This window comes from Protopterus annectens, chromosome 5.part0, assembly GCF_019279795.1.
Source record: "Protopterus annectens isolate FY-2018-M chromosome 5.part0, PAN1.0, whole genome shotgun sequence".
Taxonomy (NCBI): Eukaryota; Metazoa; Chordata; order Ceratodontiformes; family Protopteridae; genus Protopterus; species Protopterus annectens.
The window spans coordinates 40,102,936-40,130,435 of record NC_056735.1 but is presented as its reverse complement, the minus strand read 5'-3'; the positions used below and the strand labels follow the sequence as shown (position 1 = coordinate 40,130,435).

At 39.7% G+C, this 27,500-nt stretch overlaps 1 protein-coding gene across 5 annotated transcripts in view; it reads right to left on the bottom strand.

The window, feature by feature from the left end:
• The window catches only part of ST3GAL6 (ST3 beta-galactoside alpha-2,3-sialyltransferase 6), a 1,325,435-nt gene that overhangs the window by 421,567 nt on the left and 876,368 nt on the right, over nucleotides 1–27,500 (bottom strand). For all 5 annotated transcript variants that reach the window (XM_044072092.1, XM_044072089.1, XM_044072093.1 and 2 more), the window contains 2 exons: nucleotides 9,602–9,699; nucleotides 7,093–7,159 (listed from right to left, as the gene is read on the bottom strand). In XM_044072092.1, the coding sequence (XP_043928027.1) occupies nucleotides 7,093–7,159; nucleotides 9,602–9,699 (165 nt within the window). The remainder of the gene's footprint in view (nucleotides 1–7,092; nucleotides 7,160–9,601; nucleotides 9,700–27,500) is intronic.

The window sequence follows — 27,500 nt, the reverse complement described above, 5'->3', positions numbered from 1 at the left end:
CAACTTCTTTATAACGGTCACACAGGCTATCAATAATAATCATGCTGATCACACCACATGTTTTGAACTTGCTAAATCTTTTGATACCATAACCCATGTGGGCATCATAAAGAAAATAAATTATTTAAATTCTCCAAAAAGCAGAAACCACATAGTTCATGTAGCAGGTGCCTCATCTGAAAGTATGTTGGTAACCAGTGCTGCCCCAAAGAGCTCTGTACTGGGACTATCCCAAAGGGCTCTGTACTTGGATTCCTACTTTTTGGTATGCAATGCTGTGATCTGCAAACTGAGAACCAGGACCTCTGGTTAACCAAATTTGCAGATGAACACAAACTGGGTGTTACTGTTAAGACTCCTTCTGATGCCTGTACCCTTTAAAAAGAACATACACAAGCTAATTCCAAGAGTACTGTAAGTGGGCTCAAATGAAATGTGAAAGAGTTTAGTATCATACTTTCATAGGTTCATAGGTGTGTACTAGGCTAATGAACCTGGAGCCTTTACAAGCCTAGCCCATAGAAGTGCCCTGGCATTGTGCCACCCGACGTTAGTTTTTACAGCCTCTATCAAGTAGAGCCACTGGAGTGATCCCCGGTGTGTACTTTCTATCTCCCATCCACTCATCAATATTTCTCTTGAAGAGGACCTGTGAGGTGCTCTGCATGACATGTATGGGAAATCTATTCCAGAGCATGGGCAGTCTCTGGATTATGAACCTGTCCCTCCAGCATGTTCTGCTGATTTTGGTAATGAAGTTGAGGTCTCTGGAGCATGTGATGTGGAGGGATTTCTTTAGATATAGCATTTTGAACAGAGCTGGGTCAGTCATGGCTTTGTAAGTCAAGCAGAGATCACATCTTAGTAGACAATATGAGAAAGAGAATGCCTGGAATTTTTTGAGTCTGTCCATGTAAGACATGTGTTTAATGCCTATGATCCTCTTTGTGAGGTACTTTTGTGGTCTTTCTAGCTGTTGCATGTGTCTGTTAAGGTACATGCCAAATGGGGCATTATACTCAATGATTGGCCTAATGAGGGAAGAGTAGAGAGAGATGATGACCTCTTTCTTCCTGGATGTAAAACCCTCGGTAATGAGATGTGCCACAAAGATGGACTTTCTGACCACAGTGGCAATGTGGTGATCGAAGGAAAGGTTGCTGTCAACCTGTGTCCTCAGATCTCTTATAACACCTTCAGTGTTCAGTGAGCTCCCATCGATGTGGTATATAGTGTTCAGTGAGCTCCCATCGATGTGGTATATAGTGTTCACTGAGCTCCCATCGATGTGGTATATAGTGTTCAGTGAGCTCCCATCGATGTGGTATATAGTGTTCAGTGAGCTCCCATCGATGTGGTATATAGTGTTCAGTGAGCTCCCATCGATGTGGTATATAGTGTTCAGTGAGCTCCCATCGATGTGGTATATAGTGTTCAGTGAGCTCCCATCAATGTGGTATATAGTGTTCAGTGAGCTCCCATCGATGTGGTATATAGTGTTCAGTGAGCTCCCATCGATGTGGTATATAGTGTTCAGTGAGCTCCCATCGATGTGGTATATAGTGTTCAGTGAGCTCTCATCGATGTGGTATATAGTGTTCAGTGAGCTCCCATCGATGTGGTATATAGTGTTCAGTGAGCTCCCATCAATGTGGTATATAGTGTTCAGTGAGCTCCCATCGATGTGGTATATAGTGTTCAGTGAGCTCCCATCGATGTGGTATATAGTGTTCAGTGAGCTCCCATCGATGTGGTATATAGTGTTCAGTGAGCTCCCATCGATGTGGTATATAGTGTTCAGTGAGCTTCCATCGATGTGGTAATTAGTGGGAACTGAGTTTTTCCCAAAGAGGATAATGATGCATTTTTTGGCATTAAGCTTAAGGCCATGGTTTCGACACCAGTCATTGGTCTCAGTGAGGCCTTTCTTTAGGATATCTACATCACTTGGGGACTTAATAATGGCTCCCAGCTTGGAGTCATCTGTGAACTTGGTCAGCCAGAGTGCCTCCATGTTGGACTGGACTTCTGTGAAGTCGATGCCAAACAGGAGAAGACCCAGGACTGATCCCTGTAGGACTCCACTCATGACTGGTCAGCAGTCTGACTTGGAGTCTGCTACTTTCTCACTGTGGATTCTATCTGTGAGCCAATTTGCAACCAACCTAGTGATATAGGGGTTGATGCCTAGTTTGGTGAGTTTATCAATAATTCCTGAGTGGGGAATGGTATCAAAGGCTTTGGCCAGATCGAGGTAGGCTGTCTGAACTGCCTTGCCCTCATCCACAGCTCTGGTGACTTACTCAAAGAAGTCAACCAGGTTAAGCAGGCATGATCTACCTTTCACAAAACCAAATTGCATGGGATCTAGAGTTTGGAGATTGCCTTTATCCTTATTAATTAGGTCCACGATGATGCGCCCCATAGCCTTACATATCTGACTTGTCAGCTAATGGGACAAAAATCCCCAGGGTCTGTAGTCACTCCCCCTTTATGGAGAGGGATGACTGTAGCAGTGTGCTACTTGGTAGGGACAAAGCCTGAGGTGAGGCTGTGATTGAACAGGGCAAACAGATGTGGTGCCAGTTCACTTTGTAGTTCATGTAGAACACATCCAGGGATATTGTTGGGTCCCATGGAAGCTGTATTCTTGGCCTTGGACAATGCAGCTTTAACCTGTGCTTCAGTAATGCTGGGCGCCTGGCATTCCTCCGGTATTGTGATTGGTCCTTTAGGGGGAGAGAGAGGAGTAAAGCTGGCACTGAATCTGTCGGCTAGTATATTGGCAATATCTGTTGGCTCAGTATAGGAGGTACCATTGTGCAGTAAGTCAGAGCAAATCTGGGTATTGCTGTGGAGATTCTTTATATAACTATAGAAGGCTTTGCGGTTGTTTTTAGTGTCTGCTGCAATTCTGCCTTCATAGCTGGCTTTAGAGGTTTTGATAGGGGATCTCAATTTCTTGTTGAGGCTAATAAGGGTTTTTTTCCAGTCTTGGAACTTCACCTTTTTCTGCAACAGTTTCTTCCTTCTGTTGTAGAGTTTATTAATGGCAGAGGACCACCAAATTGGCTTCCTTTTTTTGGAGGAGAGCATCTTGATTCTGTTGGGTATGACTAGTTACATGCATTTATGTACGTGTTCATACAGTGCATTGGTGCATGATTCGGCAGTCATGCATCTATTTTCCATTGACATGGGTGCTGTGAAGTTAGCCACCTCTGTTTTTAGGAGCCCAAAGTCAGCTTTGGAGAAGTTTTTCATGGTGGTTACCTTTGCGGGGGGTGTGGAAGAGATGTGGATTTCCACGGTGATTAGTTTGTGGTCGGATCTAACCAGGGAGGGATTATTGATGTAGAGCAATGGTTGCCCATGTTAGTAATAACCAGGTCAATGATATTGCTTCCTCTAGTGGGGGTAAGAATGAGCTGGTCCAGGGCATTGGAATTGATGAATTCCAGGAAGTGCTAGGCCAGTGTACTAGTGCTTGAGTAGTTTTCCCAGTTGATGGAAGGGTAGTTGAAGTCACCTAGTATGAGAGTGTTGGGCTGGACCCTAACAGTTTCCAGGGTGCTTAGGAACTTGGAGTGAGAGTCTTGGGACATGGTTGGGGATTTATAGCAGGCTGCGACTTGAATCACCATCTTACCCAATGTTAGTTGTACCTGAAGTATCTCAGATGCGTTATGCTGGGCTACTAGTCTGGAGCTGTGAATATCCTTTATAAATATGGAGACACCACTGCCTTTGGAGCTTCAGTCCATGTTCTGGGGTCAAAAGGTGTTGAATGAGTTATAGCCTGGTAGCACGGGGGTATTTTCTGCTGTTTTAAACCAGATCTCAGTTACAGCACAAATGTCGATGTTCTCCATTTTGAGGAGTGCTTCGAAAAAGTGCATCTTGAGATTTAGACTTCTAGCATTGAGCAGCATGACCCTCGGATTGCATTTATTTATACCTGTTATGGTGGTAATTTAGTCTTTGGAACATTACCTAAAAAAGGCACTATAAGGATGGCAAGTACCTTAGCCAGTATCCGGCAACCCAAGGGCGACAAATGCAGGCCATCTCTGGCAAAGCAATGAGGTCTGTCAGTCATGTAATCCCAAGCAGACAGATACTGGATCCCCTTAGAATGACACCAGAAACTTAGCCAATTGTTGAAGTCAATCATTTTCTGCTTGTACTGTGGTATCATTCTAGCTGATGGTAGGATGCTGCTCAGGGCTAGGGTCATACCTGCCTGGGCCACATAATCCGAGAGCTCCTTCATATCTCTTTTCATGTATTCCAGGAAGGTGCATCTCAGGTCAATCACACCCACATGGACAGTGACAGAGTCATACTTGTACTTGTTATGGAGTGACCTGAGTGCATGTGTTATGCATTGGATTTTGGCACCTGATAGACAGCTGTCTGTTACCTTCTCCTTATTCAACCTAGTGAGTGGGCATCAGTGTGCCTCACTATTGAGTCACCTATGATTAGTGTACCGGGCATGCTGTTTTGCCTTAGGGGCTTAGGTTGAGGGGCACACTGTGTAGGTGAGCTATGTGTCTTGTGGTTTGTGCTGTGTTGTGGTGGTCGAATGTGTTTCTGCCTTGGAGGTCTCTGCTGTTTGGGTAGAATTCTATTGAGAGCTTCCACGAAGATGGGTGTGTTGTTTGTGTTTTTATGTGAGAGCTGTGGTGGTGATTGTTCTGGGGGCTATGTGTTGCATGTGGTGTGGTGCAGGTGTTGACTTTCTCCTCTTGACTATCTATGCTGTCTTGGCTTGAGTGTGCATGGCTTCCAAATTGGATATATAAGTGCATCTTTCACAAGTCTGAGTGTTGGGAGGTAAGAGGAAAGGGCTATCTGTGTACATGAGGCAGTTGCTACACTGCCTTAGAATGCCCAAGTTCACCAGGTTAATAGGAGAAAGCACAGGGAACTGACCTTCAGACATGCCAGGAGGGATGGTCATTATTAGTAAATATTGGAGCTGTTTCCTTATATGTTCCTTTTACAGGAAAAATGTCACTCAAGGTGTGTGAGTCTGTACAGAACACTGCCAAACACTTGAGGGGAAACTAATACGTAGACCCTGAAAATGTAAGGATGAAGTATTTAGGCAGATATTCTGAAGTTAGAACAATTCAAGCAATACTTACTGAAAAATAAAGAATTAGCTTGTTAAGAATAATGAAAACAGGGGAGTCGCATGAATGGCTACTGCCTGGCTACTACTAACGCTGGTCTCAGCACAGATTAACTCCGTTAGGATACAGTACTCCTTTGTTTCTTCTCTCACCAGAAACAAAATGTTAGCACCAATCCGAAGAAGAGAAGCAGACCATGGTCTGTTTGGTGATCCACAGTCTTGTCCCAGATAATGTAAGGGTCTGCAGGCTTGTCACCTTCTTCTGGTAGATGCCTCGAATAGCAGCAGAGCAATCATAATCATATATAAACAATATTCAACTACTAAATGAAAATGTAGTCAGGGACCTGGGTACCAAGGTTGACTATTCCTACTCCTTTGATAATCATGTGTCAACTGTGGTCAGAAAATGTGTCTACTTAGCCAAAGGTGTATCACGCGGATCTAAAGATATCATTGTTCCCTTGTACTCAGCACTGCTTACCTCGCTTGCCATGTCACACACCTAGAGAAGCATCAGAAGTTACTAATAAGATTTTAAGCTTAAAGACCCTGCGATACCAAGAATCTAGAAGCTCTGTTCCTTCATCAGTGTCTTACAGACACTTGAGGGGCAATGTGTCTCACCTATTGTGCCATTAGAAACCCTGTTGTCCTTGATCTCCTATATGTCTGCAAGTCTAATAACTTAGCAAACATCAGAAACAGCGATGTAAATGTTCAACAGCAGATAAATAAAATGTGATAGAGAGACAGATTGATTGTATAGTCCATCCCCCATCTCTGAGTAAGCTTCCCCTGTAGGTTAAGCAGTGGGGTACATCATCATCAACATCCTTCCACCAGAACCTGGGTGACTGGATGGGTACCTGCAAGCTTATTTCTAGACCTCCTTCAGAAATGAGGTAAAGCTTGAGGGTGGATATTGGCAAAATGTTGAAGGTTGCTTGAAAAAGTTTCCTTGAAATCCTTTGAATCCTATGAAACATTTCCTTTTGTTCATAAAATACATGTTGATGCAAAACTAGTTCTGTTAAATTTTTGAGTTAATTATACTAAAACATAAAACTGCAACTGATTTTTGGCCTTTTCCTCCTGTTATTTTTGGCTTTGTCCCCAAGTCTTCAGCAAAGAAGTTGAGTGCTTTGTTGGCAACACACTTAAAATGTTGAGCTCAATAGCCAAACTAAGCACACCTTTGTGTTTGCATGCCTTTGTGTTTTTCTTCCTACAGCTAGATTTTTCCCCTGGGCTTACTCAAGTGAAATGCATAGTTTATCAAGGCCAAAATATTGAGACATTGCTATCAGAAACTACTACCTACTACTAACTGTAAAAATAAGGATGAGATATAAATGCCATGTTTTACATATAAAAGTTGCTAACGACCACAGACAGAAGGGTGACGGAAAAATAAAACCATTAACTCCAGAGGGAATTACAAGAAATAAGGAAGACTCCAAAGAAACACCTATGAGCAATGACAAAATAGTGGAATTCAAATTCCACTAAACTGTAAAAAGTGGTAGAAAGTACTTGAATATGGGGTCAAAAAACATCTAAAGTGATCCAAGTCTAAATTTCTACTTACAATATGTAGATCTTTTGAAATTCAAAGACAGAAAAATAGTCTAGTCTATTTTTGGAGCTCTTTACAGAATTGTGGAAGAATGTGTGGGGATAAATTTCATCAGAGAAATTATGGGATAAGCAGAGCAGTTTAACAGCCAGAGAAAGTTACAGGTGACAAGTTGTCATAACACCTGCAGGAATTAGTCCTGCTATAACTGGAGAGACCTCCTCATTTCAGATTGGCCAATACACTTACGGTACAGAACTACTAACTAGGTACAGGCATAGTCTGTTTGATATCATTTAAACTTACACTACTATCAAAGTTTATAATGAAAAACATGTAATAATTATTAATATTTAAAGCAATCACATACCTACTCAAGCTTTCTGGAAATGTACAACTTTTAGGTAACCTATTTGCCACAGCTTCAAAATACCTCTCTGGAAAATAAAACAAAGCAGATATGTTAGAAATACGGCTTCCTGCAGTACTAAATCATCAGCAGGCAGATAAAGCAACTGAACCATTACTTTCAAAAAGTTATGTGGTAGAAAGAAGGTCTAACAAATAATCCTACAATATCCACTAAAATATCAAATACCTAATGCTCTATGCAAAACCCTGATGATAAAATATTCAGATAATCTTTTAATTCAGCAGTTTTTGCTTGCACTATACAAGGTACTGAAATGCATTCCTGTGATAAATTGACTGGACGAAGTACCCACACCAGCAGCAGACACATAAATGAATTAAGTTCCTGCTTAAAAAGACCTTTCAAAGTGTTGCAGTATCTTGGGTGAGATTATTAGTAGACATCAAATTAAGTCAATTAACATCTTTAGTGAGTACAGAAGAGCAAATTCAGATATGGGTTGAAAGTAACAGCAGTTACTTTATGAACTCAATATTCGTAGAAGTACAATACATATGTTCAGTAGCATCTCTGAATGACACATTGCGCCCTGCAACTTGTTATCCTGAAGAAAACTGAAAAGTTTCCCTGAGCGATAAAATATAAAAGCACAACAAATTAAGAAAAATGGAAATTAAGCAGTATTTCCAAACAGAAACATTGTTTCACTCCCAGAGAGCAACTTACGTTAACACTAATACAGATGGAAGGTAAGACAACGATAGGCAGATTGGATTCTAGCTGCTGCAGGTTATTACGCATGAAAAGATGAGATTTTTGACACAAAATTTCTTAGATTGAATCTTTCAAAATTAATGTCTAGGATAAAGCCAGTACATCATTTCATAATAGCAGGCATTAAGTAATAAAACACAATAAATGTCACCAATACAACACATTTTAAAAACTTATAAAAAACGCAAAATCCAGAGCATATACAGGAGCAACAGGCAGTCCACCAAAATGAAAATGGTATGACAATTCCAAAAGTCAAAACGAATTCAAAGACTCCCGTTCGTAAAAACAACACCTTTTATTACATATGTTAAATCACTACCTGTACTCAGTATAAAACTCAACCCTTTATTGAGTACTTGTAGTTCATTACTATTCAAAATTCTTTGGGAAAGATTCACCACTAGTGAGGATCCACTCTCTCCAACATCTTTTTCAAGGTGGGGCCTGAGTAGTCCCCCCCCCCCGACCCCTTCCGCTTCTGTCACGCCCTGCTTGCGGACCTATGTCTGCCTCGTTGTCTAAACAGATCTATCGGGAAAGGGGTAGGACAGTCAGTACTTACAATGTTTTTTATATTGGTAGTTTTCCTTCTTACTACAGCTTCCGCCTTAGAGGAACTAGGCTGAACAGTAATGTGGTTCATTGCATAGTTTTAAATTCTTTGTCATGCAAAGCATAATACCCAGTGGTAGAGGGGGTAATTTAATCAACTACACAGAGGAATGTGAGGCATGTTGGATTATCCGCTGTAGAGCGGATAAACCACCAGGAATTAATGATAAAGTATGCCTACATCCCTTTTTACGTAAAAGAAGACTTTTTAAACCCAAGCAGAATGCTCATGTTTAGTTTCTTTTAATTACATAATGTTTTAGTTTTAGATATTTACTATTGTGTACATATTTGTTGCATGTTATTTATGAATAAGTGCTCTTTATGCATGTAAAAACTTTTTTATATATGTACATATACATTGTTTGAATATGCATTTCGCTTTAAATAATTTTTAATTGAGATTAATGACATCATGAACTTAATTGATTTATTGGTTTTACCATCTGCTTTATAAAGACAGGCAGTTTATGTTGTTTTATAGTCTGAAGAAGCCTTAGGGTGAAAGCGCTTACTACTGTTTGTTCGAATAAAAGGTGTTGTTTTTACGAACGGGAGTCTTTGAATTCGTTTTGACTTTTGGAATTGTCATACCATTTTCATTTTGGTGGACTGCCTGTTGCTCCTGTATATGCTCTGGATTTTGCGTTTTTTATATATTTGTCTTATTATTACAGGAGCAATTTTCCTGTCGTGGTTTTTGCTGGTTTTTATTTAACATTTTAAAAACTGTAGAATTCTCGCACAATCTTGGCACCTACTTAGACACAGCATGAGTTTGTGGTCGCTGGCTAAATTAAAATTTAAACCTCTGGCTTGACTTCATAGTGTAAAGGCAAAGGCTGAATTATGTTAGACACAGAACATTCTGAGACTGGAAATGCAAATTCAATCAAAGTTTGTGAGATGATCACCAGCTTTAAATAGTCTACACACCTAATTAATAATTATGCAAGATAACTGACAATCTTGGATCATGCCTAATACAGTCTTGTTAAATCAGTTCAAAGACTTAGCATGTGAATAAATACATCAGAAAGATTTAGCTTCACGCAGATGAAAAAGAAGCAACTGCAGAAAAGTCTTCATTGTCTAACAGTGAGGCTGATATTCATACCTGCTTTATATATTCCGTATGGCAGTAAATAATTTCCAGTGCGCACACGAGCAGAAGATCTACTAAAACAGAAAAATGGATTCTCGATTTTATGATATCTAAAAGTAATAGGAAGAAAGACAGATGTTAATGCACACAATAGTGTACAATGCAGAAGCTATTTCTTGTTGATAGCTTTCCCATCAGAAGAACAACTTGATTTTTGTTACATACAAGGATATATCACATGCCATCACCCTTTACTTCAAGCTGCTGATACAGAAACATGACCCTAATCAAAAATATCAAATACATGATTTTAAATAGTCTCTGATGACAGCAGGAGAATGACACAGTTCATATTACTGGACCCAAAATAGATAAAACCTTTAATATGAGCAAAGGTTTTTAAGCAACAATTAAGAGCTCTGAAATACTCTTTTAAAATGCAAAGAAGGAGAACCAGTTCTATCGACAGTTATCATACTGTGACATGAAACTCTGGACAGGAACGTGAGGAACTGAGGAGATGAACATTAACTAGATCCTTCTCTGCAAGTGACCACAACACTGAAAACCAAATTGTAAGCCATCATGATGTGATTAGAATGGGTCTAGCTTCTTGATGTAAACCTTCAGCACACTATAAGAAAGGAGTGGAAGGGGAGAATACATTAGCAAGCATGTTCCACAACAAGGAGGAAATATACCCTGCCACCCCATACAGTCCTAACACAGGAAACAGAACTACATAAAGACTGGCAAAGAGGTCTATGTGCAAGAGATACTACTTGTCAAAAATATCTAGAATCGTCTGGGTGAATGTTCATGCCATCTGCCTTCTGGGGAATCCACAGAATGCCACAGTAATTACACACTTACAATGGCAAAAATATGTCTCAACCTACAGACATTGAAAATAAGAACAATGCCCCTTGAAAGATAGGTACATCCATCCAAAAAATCTGGACATCTAAATAGCTTAACATTTGAATACCATATAGCACATGACTCTTCCGTTTAATGAACTGTATTGGAAAATTCAACCACACAAGTTAATTTATTTTTGCTTCTGACAAAAGGAGATGCAAGATGTGTGTCCTCTTTCATTAAATTACTGTCGTCACTTGTATGTTGGGCATGTGATGTGGTTCTTTGTGTACTAGACAGCTTCAAAAATTAAGTGTTATGAGGAAGATTCAGAAAATGTGTGGAAGAGTAAATCAAGCCTGAAAATAGCTGAGAGATCTGTAAACACCCCCCTCCCGATACACACACACACACACACACACACACACACACACACACACACACACACACACACACACATTCAAGTTTTTTAAGCATCTGCACAGCTTGAGAACCTGCTTCTAATTTTATCTTGCTATATGGGTACATGCTAGCTTTCTGGATCTTTAGGTTGGAAAATCAAAACAATGTTCATAGAAGAAGAGTAGCACCCCCCTCCCCCGGGATATGGGTTATATTGTATTTAATAACCTTACACTGGCAATGTGTCTTTTCCTGAAGAAATGTTGCACCTAGCAAAGAAACACAGAGAAACATAAGCTCTTCAAAAGTAAACAGGACCTTACCACTCTGCTGGATGTCCACTGTGAGATCCCTAACTATTCGGACAACGCCAATCTCCTCCTTTAAAGAGTGCATTTAGATACTGACTGTGCATGGAATCCCATCAGGTGGTGTTACCTGACATTTGTTTAATTATAAAAGGAGACAATAATCCTAACAAGTCTGCCCTTTTAAGTGCCTTACCATTTTACTATTTTTCTGAATAGTATCGTAAAAAATAAATTAATAGATAAGTAACACCTCTCCTGTATCTCTACCTTCTCATTTTCCCCTGTCATAAACTCTCTTGAGTAATTCTGTGGATTCCTTTTTCATCACCCATTCTGGTAGTCCACTACATGGATATACAACTCTCTCACTGAAAAATATCCATGGAGTAGTTTAGTCCCTACAGTTTTCTGCTTGTACCTCTTTTTACCTCATCTGTCCTTCCTGTTCAGAATTACCCCTACAATTGTGGTGCATAAACTCATGCCATCTCTTCTGGTTTCAAGTTGGAACAGCTTTACCTGTTCTAACCTTTATTCATATTCCTTCTACCCCATCTCAGAGATCTTTATGGTAACCTTGCGGTACTGTTCTTCTAGATTTCCTTCATTAGACCCATGTATTTTTCTTACATGGTTAATAAGAACTATTTAAAGTGCATAAGTTGTGGTCTGACCAACACTCTGCAGTTAAGAAGCATTATCTCTTTGCTTGTGAAATCCCCCTCCACCCACAGGGTACACCATTGTCTTCTGTTTACTGCTACTGCCCTCTCACTCTGCTTCCAATCCCAGTCCAGGTGTGATCACCCCCCAATCCTTTTCTTGCTCTTTTGCTTTCAGTTGCATACAAACACACACACACACACACACACACACCTACACACACACACACACACACACACACACACACACACACACACACACACACACACACACACACACACACACACACACGCACACTCTCCAACTTACAGCCTGTAGCAGGGCTGTTGTGGAGCTAGACTCTGCATCCACTTTCACTGACCATGAGTGACCACATTAATATCCACTCATTTGGCCTTTCCAAGATGTTCTTCGTGTTTCACTGTTGCAGTCATTACATTAGGGTAATCTGCTGGCAGGTTGCCCTCAGTCAGCCTGATTAACAAAGTCTTGGGTCCTGCTTTGGTTTCTGTCCCTTCTTCCATGACGTCAGGTCGTCAGGGGTATAAAACATGCAGCCGACGCCATTACACCAGTCTTTCTTGCTGTGTGGTGCCCGAAGCAGAAGCAGTTCACAAGTGCCAGTCAGCCAAATCCTGAAATTTTCGTTTTTGAGTTTCAGAACCGAAGTATTCAACTTAAAGCTAAGTACCCCATTGGGGAAACTTTTTCTTACTCCTTCCGATGTCAGTAAAAGTTAGTAATTGCATTACTTGTGGAAAGCAAATACCTCATAAAGATTTTCATTCGTACTGTATTCCTTGCCTAGGCCCTGACCACGATGTACCTTGCTGTCGGTTTTGTGCTTTATTTAATCAGCGCACTATCCGTCGTCGGTACATTTTTGCCTCTAAATAGTCTGGTTCTCGGTTTAATTATCCAGAAATGTCGTCGATTAGCCATCCAGCTACCGGAATTCTGAAAAAACACAAAGATAAAGACCAAGACAGGCCACCGAGGTCCAAAACTGCCGACGACGCTTCTCCTAAGCCAGTCACCAGTTCGACAGTACTCAGTGAGGTGCTTTCGCAGCCCCTGATACCCACTACTTCTGATTCACAGGCCTCTACTGAGACCCATTCGGAGTCTGGTATGCCGCGAAATGCTTCACCTATGGAACCCAGGGATGTCTCTACCTTGGATGGGTCTGGAGCCTAGTAAACCTGACAGATATTACAGGGTTCCTGAGTCCCACAAGTTCCTTTTCAAACATCCTGTTGCAGATCCAGAAACCATTTCTCAGGGACCCAAAGGCATTAAGGCTTCTACTGCTAAAAGTTCTACCCCTTCTGATAGAGACTCCAGGGCGCTGGATAGATGGAGTAAAAAGGTATATACTTCTGGAACCTTGGCAATCTCAGCTTTAAACTGCCAATTTCATATGTTAAAATATCAACAGCATATTATTGGACTGCTTAAACAGAAAATGATGTTGATTCCTGACTGTGTGGAAAATAAAGATTTACAGGATTTAATGTATTCTGCTGAACAAGTTGGAAAACATACTTTGCAATGTGGTTTTGATTTGTTAGAGGCCTCCTGCAGGGCTGCTGTTACTGGGTCTGTGCTTAGAAGGCATTCTTGGCTTAAGAAGCAATCTTTGCCTGATCATGTTAAAGCTAAATTGTTGGATGCTCCTTTAAATCAGGACTGCCTGTTTGGCAATAAAGCTGAAGAAGTTCTAAAAAAGATGGAAGATAAAACTAAATCTATGCAAACTGTTAAAGATTTCTTACAAGTGCAACCTCCAAGATTTAGTATGCACTGGCCTACTAAGAATTGGTCCTTTCCCGCCCCTTCCAGATCCTCTCAAGCCAAACCCAGACACAGCAAAAACCCCAGGTTTCAGTCCCAGGGGACTCTCAGAACTAAGCAGTGGGGGGGCTCCACTTTCAAATCTAGAAATAACAAGACACCCCCTATAGTAAACAGTCTCAATGACTTCCTTTTAAAATTACCAAGCACTTATCTTTTAACCGCCTCTTTGGGGGAAAGATTGCTCTTCATGCAAAGAACTGGGAACTCATAACCCAGGACAAATGGGTTTTAAATACAGTGTCCCAGGGATACAGATTTCATTTCCACACATTGCCAACACCAAACGGGTGGCCAGACCTGCCCCCAAATCAGTGGGCAGAGGCTCAAAAACAAGTACTTTCCCTCTTAAGCATGGGGGCTATTCAACTGGTACCAGAACAGGAAAAGGGACAAGGTTTCTATTCCAGGCTTTTTTTGGTACCCAGAAAAGATAAATCATGGCGTCCAATCCTGGACCTGTCTACTCTAAACACCTTTCTGGAGATTCCAAAATTCAAGATCCTGACTCTTCACCAGTTACTTCCTATGCTAGGCAAAGATGCCTGGTTGGCAACTCTAGATTTAAAAGAAGCATACCTGCACATCCCAATCAGGTTGCATTATCAGTTCTCTGCACTGCCCTTTGGCTTGTCTACTGCGCCCAGGGTATTCACAAAGTGCCTGGCTCCAGTTATTGCATTTTGCAGCCAAAGAAATATTCAAATATATCCATACCTGGATGATTGTCTAATTCAGGCAGAAAACCAGGGCATACTTCTAAATCATCTGGCATTTGTAAAAAGGGTTCTAACTTGTCTGGGGTACACCATAAATGAAAAGAAATCACAACTGGTACCCTGTCAACAGATTACATTCCTGGATGCAAGCTTGAATACAACTTCCCAGATGGCTTTCCTCATGCCAGAGAAGCAAATTCATTTGGCAACTTACTTCAAACAAGTGTCCACAAAAACCCTGCTATCTGTAAGACAAATACTGCAAGCCTTGGGGTTCATGGCCTCCTGCAGTCTTCTAATTCCATATGCAAGACTGCATATGAGGAAACTACAGTGGTATCTAAAAAGTCTATGGAGTCAACATTGTCACAGCCTGGAAACAATGATTACTATCATACCTTGCCTATGCCTGGCGTTCCTATGGTGGGCAGAAGCCTGCCACCGAAACAAGGGACTACCATTCACACTACCCCCTGCCGCCCAAACCCTGACTACAGATGCATCAGACAATGCATGGGGGCTCAACTGGCAGGGAAGTGCATTCAGGGTAAATGGAACCCAAATCAAATGCACCTACATATCAATCAGAAAGAACTGTTAGCTGTACAGAATGCTCTGACAGCCTTCAAGGACTACGTGCTTCCAGGACAACTAATGGTAAAGACGGACAACACCACAGTTATGTGGTACATAAACAAGCAGGGGGGTTCACATTCCTACCCCCTCTGCAGACTAGCCATGGCATTGTGGAACACAGCCTTGAGCTACCAAGTGCATCTACAAGCTCAATTCCTGCCAGGAAAATTGAATACATTGGCAGATGGACTAAGCAGAAATCTCATGGACCCACATGAGTGGAAACTGGAACCATGGATTTTCAACATGTTGACACGTGAATGGGGAAACCCAGACATAGATCTATTTGCCTCCCCCCAGAACTACCAGGTGGACAAGTTTTGCTCAAGGACTCCCCACAAACAAGCCTGGAAAGTGGATGCTCTGTCCTTCAGCTGGAAAAACCTGTCAGTCTATGCTTTCCCCCTCTGCCTCTGTTCTCCAAAGTTCTACTAAAAGTCAAACAGGACAAACCAAGGATGATTTTGATCGCTCCAGACTGGCCGCACCAACACTGGTACCCCCTCCTGCACAGTGTGTCACAAATATCTCCGTGGCACCTGCCTCAGACCCCTTCCCTGCTGTCTCAGCAGGAGAATCAAATTCTGCACCCTCAGCTTCCAACATTGAACCTTGCAGCCTGGCTAATCAATTAAATTCATCCTTATCATCCCTCAGCAAATCTGTGATGGATGTCATCTTGGAGGCGAGGAGACCTAGTACTAGAAAATCTTATGCTGACAAATGGAAAATATTCTGTGCCTGGAGCCAATCTTTAGGGATGAGCACAGCAGCACCCAATTTACCTCAGATTTTGCAATACTTAACTGAGATGTTTCACAAGGGCCTGTCTTTTTCCTCCATTAAAATTCACACCTCAGCTATTTCAGCTCATTATAACACTCTGCTCAAGCAGTATCTCAGAGGGGCAAAAAACTTGAGAACACCCAGGAAAGCTCCTACCCCTGCCTGGGACCTTAACTTTGTTTTGGAGAAACTCATTCTACCTCCTTTCGAGCCAGCTGTTACTGCAGACTTAAAATTTCTTTCTTGGAAAACAGCCTTCCTTTTGGCAATCACTTCAGCTAGAAGGGTATCTGAATTACAGGCCCTTATGGCAGTGGAGCCTTTCATCATCTTTCATGCGGACAGGGTATCTCTCATGACCAATCCATCCTTCATGCCTAAGGTGGTCTCCAGTGTGGCTCTTAATCAGTCCATTTATTTGCCAACCTTCTTTCCCAATCCACAGAACAAAGGAGAATAGATTCTGCATTCCTTGGATGTGCACAGACAACTTAGATTCTACTTGGACAGGACTAAATCTCAAAGAAAATCTGAACAATTGCTGGTAGCATTTGCTGCAGGGGCAGAGGGGAAGGCTATTTCAAAACAAACCATTTCTAAATGGATAAGCCATTGCATTCATTTCTGCTATAAGCACCAGGGAAAACCTATTACCCATGGGATGACATCTCACTCCGCCAGGGCTGCATCTACCTCTACAGCCTTTCTCAGAGGTGTCCCTACCAGGGATATCTTAGAAGCTGCTACCTGGAGTTCTGTACATACTTTCACCAAGCATTATCATTTACTAATTTTTTCTAAATCCAGAGCTGGCTTTACCACTGCTGTCTTGCAGGGCCTTATAGCTGGCCCTAATTCTGTACAAACTCCTCCTCCTCCTCCCAACCATAGCTTTGGGAATCTACCCAAATGTAATGAATGCAACAGTGAAACATGAAGAACATAGTACAGTTGTGTACACTTACCATAAATGGAAATGTTTGAGTGTATTCACTGTTGCAGTCCTGGTTACCCTCCCTCCAGCCCCCTAGTTTTTCTGGCTATACCTTTACTTTCCTTTACTATGCTTAAAAGCCTTTTTGGTGTATTTGCTTTTGGTTGGAGGTATACCTTTTTGTTTTCATGTTTATTTGCTCCACATTAGGGGGGCACCTGACATCTGGGGCAAGAAAAACTGATGTAATGGCATCGGCTGCATGTTTTATACCCCTGATGACCTGACGTCATGGAAGACGGGACAGCAACCGATGCAGGACCGAAGACTTTGTTAATCAGGCTGACTGAGGGCAACCTGCCAGCAGATTACCCAAATGTAATGACTGCAACAGTGAATACTTTCGAACATCTACATTTATGGTGAGTGTACACAGTGAATACACTCGAACATCTACATTTATGGTAAGTGTACACAGTGAATACACTCGAACATCTACATTTATGGTAAGTGTACACAGTGAATACACTTGAACTTCTACATTTACGGTAAGTGTACACAGTGAATACACTCGAACATCTACATTTATGGTAAGTGTACACAGTGAATACAGTTGAACATCTACATTTATGGTAAGTGTACACGGTGAATACACTCGAACATCTGTATTTATGGTACGTGTACACAGTGAATACACTCGAACATCTACATTTATGGTAAGTGTACACAGTGAATACACTCAAACTTCTACATTTATGGCAAGTGTACACAGTGAATACACTCGAACATCTACATTTATGGTAAGTTTACACAGTGAATACACTCGAACATCTACATTTATGGTAAGTGTACACAGTGAATACACTCGAACGTCTATATTTATGGTAAGTGTACACAGTGAATACACTCGAACATCTATATCGCAATGCATTTTTGCAACTGCTTTTAATTGAACTGTTCAGGATTTTTGGAGTTATTTTCATGTTTTGTTAATTTTCGTTAAGCTGGTTGTGTTAAATTAAAGGGTGTATTATAGCTTCGCTGGTCCTGGCGTATTTCTCTTGGTTTACGTGAATTGGATAAGTGCACACAGTGAATACATTCGAACATCTATATTTATGGTACGTGTACACAGTGAATACACTCGAACATCTATATTTATGGTACGTGTACACAGTGAATACACTCGAACATCTACATTTATGGTAAGTGTACGCAGTGAATACACTTGAACATCTACATTTATGGTAAGTGTACACAGTGAATACAGTCGAACATCTACATTTATGGTACGTGTACGCAGTGAATACACTCGAACATCTACATTTATGGCAAGTGTACACAGTGAATACACTCGAACTTCTGCATTTATAGTAAGTGTACACAGTGAATACACTCGAACATCTACATTTATGGTAAGTGTACACAGTGAATACACTCGAACATCTACATTTATGGTAAGTGAACACAGTGAATACACTCGAACATCTACATTTATGGTAAGTGTACGCAGTGAATACACTCGAACATCTACATTTATGGTACGTGTACACAGTGAATACACTCGAACATCTACATTTATAGTAAGTGTACACAGTGAATACATTCAAACATCTATATTTATGGTACGTGTACACAGTGAATACACTCGAACATCTACATTTATGGTAAGTGTACACAGTGAATACACTCAAACATCTACATTTATGGTACGTGTACGCAGTGAATACAGTCGAACATCTACATTTATGGTATGTGTACACAGTGAATACACTCGAACATCTACATTTATGGTACGTGTACACAGTGAATACACTCGAACATCTACATTTATGGTAAGTGAACACAGTGAATACACTTGAACATCTACATTTATGGTAAGTGAACACAGTGAATACACTTGAACATCTACATTTATAGTAAGTGTACACAGTGAATACACTCGAACGTCTATATTTATGGTAAGTGTACACAGTGAATACACTCGAACATCTATATTTATGGTAAGTGTACACAGTGAATACACTCGAACATCTACATTTATGGTAAGTGTACACAGTGAATACACTCGAACATCTACATTTATGGTACGTGTACACAGTGAATACACTCGAACATCTACATTTATGGTAAGTGTACACAGTGAATACACTCGAACATCTACATTTATGGTACGTGTACACAGTGAATACACTCGAACATCTACATTTATGGTACGTGTACACAGTGAATACACTCGAACATCTACATTTATGGTAAGTGTACACAGTGAATACACTCGAACATCTACATTTATGGTAAGTGTACACAGTGAATACACTCGAACATCTACATTTATGGTAAGTGTACACAGTGAATACACTCGAACATCTACATTTATGGTACGTGTACACAGTGAATACACTCGAACATCTACATTTATGGTAAGTGTACACAGTGAATACACTCGAACATCTACATTTATGGTAAGTGTACACAGTGAATACACTCGAACATCTACATTTATGGTAAGTGTACACAGTGAATACACTCGAACATCTACATTTATGGTACGTGTACACAGTGAATACACTCGAACATCTACATTTATGGTACGTGTACACAGTGAATACACTCGAACATCTACATTTATGGTAAGTGTACACAGTGAATACACTCGAACATCTACATTTATGGTAAGTGTACACAGTGAATACACTCGAACATCTACATTTATGGTAAGTGTACACAGTGAATACACTCGAACATCTACATTTATGGTAAGTGTACACAGTGAATACACTCGAACATCTACATTTATGGTAAGTGTACACAGTGAATACACTCGAACATCTACATTTATGGTAAGTGTACACAGTGAATACACTCGAACATCTACATTTATGGTACGTGTACACAGTGAATACACTCGAACATCTACATTTATGGTACGTGTACACAGTGAATACACTCGAACATCTACATTTATGGTACGTGTACACAGTGAATACACTCGAACATCTACATTTATGGTAAGTGTACACAGTGAATACACTCGAACATCTACATTTATGGTAAGTGTACACAGTGAATACACTCGAACATCTACATTTATGGTAAGTGTACACAGTGAATACACTCGAACATCTACATTTATGGTAAGTGTACACAGTGAATACACTCGAACATCTACATTTATGGTACGTGTACACAGTGAATACACTCGAACATCTACATTTATGGTAAGTGTACACAGTGAATACACTTTCGAACATCTACATTTATGGTAAGTGTACACAGTGAATACACTCGAACATCTACATTTATGGTAAGTGTACACAGTGAATACACTCGAACATCTACATTTATGGTAAGTGTACACAGTGAATACACTCGAACATCTACATTTATGGTAAGTGTACACAGTGAATACACTCGAACATCTACATTTATGGTACGTGTACACAGTGAATACACTCGAACATCTACATTTATGGTAAGTGTACACAGTGAATACACTCGAACATCTACATTTATGGTAAGTGTACACAGTGAATACACTCGAACATCTACATTTATGGTAAGTGTACACAGTGAATACACTCGAACATCTACATTTATGGTAAGTGTACACAGTGAATACACTCGAACATCTACATTTATGGTACGTGTACACAGTGAATACACTCGAACATCTACATTTATGGTACGTGTACACAGTGAATACACTCGAACATCTACATTTATGGTAAGTGTACACAGTGAATACACTCGAACATCTACATTTATGGTAAGTGTACGCAGTGAATACACTTTCGAACATCTACATTTATGGTACGTGTACACAGTGAATACACTCGAACATCTACATTTATGGTAAGTGTACACAGTGAATACACTCGAACATCTACATTTATGGTAAGTGTACACAGTGAATACACTCGAACATCTACATTTATGGTAAGTGTACACAGTGAATACACTCGAACATCTACATTTATGGTAAGTGTACACAGTGAATACACTCGAACATCTACATTTATGGTAAGTGTACACAGTGAATACACTCGAACATCTACATTTATGGTAAGTGTACACAGTGAATACACTCGAACATCTACATTTATGGTAAGTGTACACAGTGAATACACTTTCGAACATCTACATTTATGGTAAGTGTACACAGTGAATACACTCGAACATCTACATTTATGGTAAGTGTACACAGTGAATACACTCGAACATCTACATTTATGGTAAGTGTACACAGTGAATACACTCGAACATCTACATTTATGGTACGTGTACACAGTGAATACACTCGAACATCTACATTTATGGTAAGTGTACACAGTGAATACACTCGAACATCTACATTTATGGTAAGTGTACACAGTGAATACACTCGAACATCTACATTTATGGTAAGTGTACACAGTGAATACACTCGAACATCTACATTTATGGTAAGTGTACACAGTGAATACACTCGAACATCTACATTTATGGTAAGTGTACACAGTGAATACACTCGAACATCTACATTTATGGTAAGTGTACACAGTGAATACACTCGAACATCTACATTTATGGTACGTGTACACAGTGAATACACTTTCGAACATCTACATTTATGGTACGTGTACACAGTGAATACACTCGAACATCTACATTTATGGTAAGTGTACACAGTGAATACACTCGAACATCTACATTTATGGTAAGTGTACACAGTGAATACACTCGAACATCTACATTTATGGTAAGTGTACACAGTGAATACACTTGAACATCTACATTTATGGTAAGTGTACACAGTGAATACACTCGAACATCTACATTTATGGTAAGTGTACGCAGTGAATACACTCGAACATCTACATTTATGGTAAGTGTACATAGTGAATACACTCGAACATCTACATTTATGGTAAGTGTACACAGTGAATACACTCGAACATCTACATTTATGGTAAGTGTACACAGTGAATACACTCGAACATCTACATTTATGGTAAGTGTACACAGTGAACACACTCGAACATCTACATTTATGGTAAGTGTACACAGTGAATACACTCGAACATCTACATTTATGGTAAGTGTACACAGTGAATACACTCGAACATCTACATTTATGGTAAGTGTACACAGTGAATACACTCGAACATCTACATTTATGGTACGTGTACACAAGTGTACTTTCTTCACTAGACTCTTCTCCCTCAGCTGATGTCCTCACCTTGTACAATCAGCAGAGAGGCTGCTCCTTTTCTCTTTTCCCTCATATATGTACGGGGTGCTGGACCAAAGACAGACTACAGCTGTACTGCATGATATTACTGAGGTCTTTGAAATTATTACATTGAGTTTGGGGGTTCATATAGTAAAATCCAATGAACAAGGGTGAGGGACAACAGTTTTCATTTACTTTTGGGAAAGGCTGAGAAATGTTTTTCAGAGTCCTTATACATCTATTATGCTGAAAATTATAACACTCGGGATACTACAATTCAGCCTTTTAACAAAAAGCCATCCTGTAAGCAAACATTTAACTTGTAGATTTTTACTGACTTCTCAAAATTAAAAATAAATAAATAAATGGATTGGTTCATAGGTAAATACTAGGCTACCTGCCCTTGTGGGCCATCTGAAGCCCAGCCAATTTCACTTCTATAGGTGAGAACCAAGCCCCATATCTTGTGTATGTGAGCTAAAAACCTTAACCATTACACCAATCCCCAGCATACATACATGGTTATCAGTTCACATAAACTGTATTGAAATTGTTTCACGGCTTTACAATTTTTGAATATTTAAATCAAAAAGCATAGTGAAATATGTAGACTAATTTAACTAAACAGATCCATTTGCTCCAGCACATTAACTTTTTTTCCAAATATCTGTGTTGATATTTACTTAATGTATGCTGTTAGATTCTAGACTTGCAAATCATCTTGAGGTGTGCAAAGCAGTCTTCATCCTGTGATGGCACAAACTGTTTCCAATTTTAGCAATTACCTTATACAATATGATTAAGATTTGTTTTTATTTATTTAGTAGGTTTACTTGTACCTAGGTAACAAATGGTAATGACACACTTAGCCACAATACAAGCAGGTGAAAACAGAGAAGCAAACATAGGGCTAAAGAATGAAACCTGTTATTAGCTGCTTGAGTCTTAATCCCCTGAAATAAACTGCCACAGACCCCTTGTACCTATTCAAAATGTCTTCTTACAAGCTTGATCAAGGGGTAAGGAATAGCATGGTAAATCATAATCCAAAATGGGTTAGTAAAGAAAGGAATGCAGCTAGGTGGCCAGTTCAGCTGACCAGTGTGAGGATATTTCCTACTCTTCATGCGTTTCTGTACAGCATGAACTATTATTCAAATCAGCTGTTATACTCCTGTGTAATGGAACATAATCATAAATCAACAGCATGTGTTTCCAGAAGTAATAGTTTCACAATACAGGAAGGCAACGTCATGGAGAGTCCTGCCTTATTTTTCTTCAAAGTATCAAACAGGAATATTTCACTGCCATTTAACATTCATTGTAGTCTGTCAACTACCAAGAGCACTGCGTTAAGCCACAAGATCCAGCTGGTTCTGATTTAGTACCACAACACTACTTTGTGTATTTTGTAGCACCAGTGAATCATCTATGTCCCCTTAACTCTCCAGTCTTATGGTGTATTGTGTAATAATGAGGGATTGTGCAAACTCTGAGTATTAATGGAGATCATAACTTTAACATAACAGTCTGAAACCCTTGTAATGACATTTTATGTAGCCTATACATGTAATTCTGGAGATTTAGTGCACTGTTAAACTGAAAACCTGTGTTTCTGTTACATAACATGATGCTTACATAGGTTCATAGGTAGGTACTAGGCTATCTGCCCGAGGGCATTTATAAGCCTAGCCAGAGTGTGTCAGCTTTCACCGCCCCACTGATTAATTAATGGAGCTTCTGTCAAGAAGAGCCAATGAAGTGATCCCAGGGGTGTATTTTCTGTTACCCATCCACTCGTCAAGGCTTCTCTTGAAGGGTGTTAGTGAGGGGCTCTGCCTAATGTAGTTAGGAATTTTGTTCCAAAGTATGGGGAGTCTCTGTGACAGGAATCTATCCCTCCGCATGTTCTATTTAGCTGATATACAAGCGTTATTTTCTGCTGCATATGCATTTTAACAAAACTACCATGACATGGGTCTACTGACCATAACGAGTTGTCTCCAAAGTTGTTCAAGGCTAGTGATAGCAGCTTGTCTAGATGAACATTGTGGGTTCTGTTCAAGCAGCTTTATTATGTACAAACACATTAGAAATAAAGCTAAGTAACTTTAACATATATACAAACTAGTGGTCTCAAGCATAGATGCTCACACTCTGGCTGTCCTCATGAAATAGCACTGAAGCTAGCACGTGTTTGCTATTTATATGCATTTTCAGGTCTTAGAAATACTTCTTAACGGTACAACACACGTTATTCTACAGCCTCCCTCTTTGAGAAAGAAATGTGTCATGTATCATTGACAATATTGACTGATATGCCACAGATACAAAATAATTTTTTATCATGCAATTATACAAAACTACATACATATATACAACTACATCCAAGTTGCAGTGTATTTCACACTGGGTCTGGAAATATGACCAAACTTTTTGACGTAAACATTGGAATCGGGTTTAGCAACTGGGATTGTTTCTGCTGACTGTTCAACCTTAGGAACATTGGGAACATTGTTAGAAATGGTAGTGACAATTAAGACATGTTCTGAAATAGGAACATTGTCTGAATTACATCTGAGATTTAGAGTCTGTATCACAGGAACAATGCTGCAATAACAGTTCTGATACAGGAAGAAGATGTCTCCGATTTCTCCTGTATTCCACACTCTCTGATTTCACAAGCGAGGCTCTCGGCTCTGCATATATACTTGTTACTTCACCAATCCAGTCAAAACCTTTCACTGTTTGCATCCTCACTGTCTCTCTCCTTCTTTCAATGGATGAAGAAATCTGCTCGACTTGTCGTAGCTCGACTTCTGGAAACAATGCTTTCTAAAAAACTGGGCTTTGATTGCTTTGTTGTTTTTAGCTTTAGGCCTCAATAACTGGAACTGATAGGCAATGTTGTTCTGGTTTGCCTGTATAGAAGTCTCTGAGTAGGTGAGTCAAGTATATCACCATGGGATATGTTTCTGAGATTGACTAAGTTCAAAAAGACATCGGTATTATTACGCTTTGACTTCTCAGGTAATTGCATTGCACTCTGCACTGCACGTTCAGCTAGTCCATTTGACTGTGGATATTCTGGACTAGAGTACCATGTACGAAGTCCCATTCTCTTGTAAATTTATGAAACAACTGACTGGTAAATTGGATACCATTGACAGAAATAACTTTGTGTGGACTACCATGGGCTGAGAAATGACATTTCAAGTTATTGATAACACTAACCAAACAAATCCAACCAGCCGAAGGTATATACAATTCACGAACACCAAAAAGCCCAGTGGAGAAGATAACTGGAATAAAGGCAGGACCACAACTAGATAAAATCTTATGATTTAATACAAAACGGTGAGAGCTTTCGCAATGGTGACCATTGCTTCATTAAACAGTTCATTCAATGCACAACAACATTTATATACTTTAATTCAAAGCAAACTGACCAATCCTGACACTCAAAAAATTAATTATCCTAGTTACATCTCATTCAATCTATTTATTTAACATTTGTTAATTGGGAAAGTCTGACTTGGAACAAAGCATTTTTCAGCGGCAGCCTGGAGAGAAATGTTCCAGATGCATGTATTTGTAATGTGGAAGGAAACCCACACGAACGCAGGGAGGACATGCAGACTCCTCACAGAAGGCACCCCAGGTGAGAATCGAACCGGAGAACCTCTTGCTGTGAGGTGACAATGCTACTGCTGCATCACTGCGGCATCCAATTAGAATTAATTAATTAATTAAAATAAAAGTCTAAACAAATAAAGGCATATATGATTTTAGTACTGGTTTCAAGGGAACACTATCATTTAGGCCTAAGCCTCTATGTGCCCGCACTCTCAAAATCCATTGCACTTCCATATTTTTAGTGGTGTTAGCTTTGTCCCCCATTCTAATTTTAATATTCTGGACATATAAAACCTGAAATAAAAATGTATGACTATTACCTTTAGCAAGGGTGTGCTTAGCTAGGGCACTGTACTTTTGACCCTTTCTGGTACAGTATAGGTGGTCCCTAATCTGTTTCCTAAGATGACGGTTGGTCTTACCCACATCAAATTGGAAACATGTTACACAATGGGCCACATATACCACATTACTAGTGTTACAGTCAGCTGAATCCCTAAGCTCCCATAGGTGCCCTGTTCCTGGGTATTTAAAAAATCTAGATTCATCAATGTAATCACAGTATGCAGTAAGCAGTAACATGTTTCCAATTTTATGTTGGTAAGACCAACCATTATCTTAAGGAATGGATTAGGGGCCACCTATACTGTTCCAGAAAGGGTCAACAGTACACGCCCTAGCTAAGCACACCCTTGCTAAAGGTAATGGTCATACATTTTTATTTCAGGTTTTACATGTCCAGAATATTACTATTAGAATGGGGGACATAGGTTCATAGGTTAGTACTAGGCTAACTGCTCTTGCGAGCCATTTTAAGCCTAGCCAATTATCCCTTGTGAGATTCAAACCCTGCACCTTGTGTTTGTAAGGCAAGCACCTTAACCATTAGGCCACCCTCCCAACCCTATAGTTAAAACCACTGAAAATATTGAAGTGCAATGGATTTTGAGACTGAGGGCACATAGAGGCTTAGACCTAAATTATAGTTTTCCCTTGAAACCAGTACTGAAATCCAGAAAGTTAAGATAAAAAACAACAAAAAAATAAGAATAAGTATATTTACATGTACTATTTCTAATCTAAAGGGGATAAGCCATGATTACACATGAATTCATGTATTATTAATATGTATTTTAGTAATATATATATATATATATATATATATATATATATATATGCCTTTATTTTTTTAGGCTTTTATTTTAATTAATTAATTCTAATTGAATGAGATGTAACTAGGGTAATTAATTTTTTGAGTGTCCGGATTGGTCATTTTGCTTTGAATTAAAGTATATAAATGTTGTTGTGCACTGAATGAACTGTCTAATGAAGCAATGGTCACTATTGCGAAAGCGCTCACCATTTTGTATTAAATCAGAAGATTTTATCTAGTTGTAGTCCTGCCTTTATTCCAGTTAACTTCTCCACTGGGCTTTTTTGTGTTATTGATAACAGTAGTAGAAGTTAGGTTAGGTAGAAGATCGAGCTCAAACCAGTTTGAATAAGAGTCTGTCAGTACCAAGTAATGCTGATTGTTCCACTTGAATATGTCAGTGGCTACTGTTGACCAAGGTAGTTCAGGAACTTGACTTAGCTGAAGTGGTTCTCTTTGCAAATGGGGTTTTGTACTATTGCATACTGAACAAGAGGAAAGTACTTTATCAATATGGACAAAAAATGAAGAAAAAACAGCAACTAGTAAATCAAAAGAAGGCTATACAGTTGCCACGCAGGACTGAGTTTATTGAAATAAATGATCCACAATCAGGAAAAAACAATAATAAAATAAAATAAGTGGAGCAAAACACACACGTACTAAGTGCTTTCACCCGTCAAAAATATGGGCATCTTCAGAGTACGCCATTATTCCATCAATGAATAAATGAAGTGAATG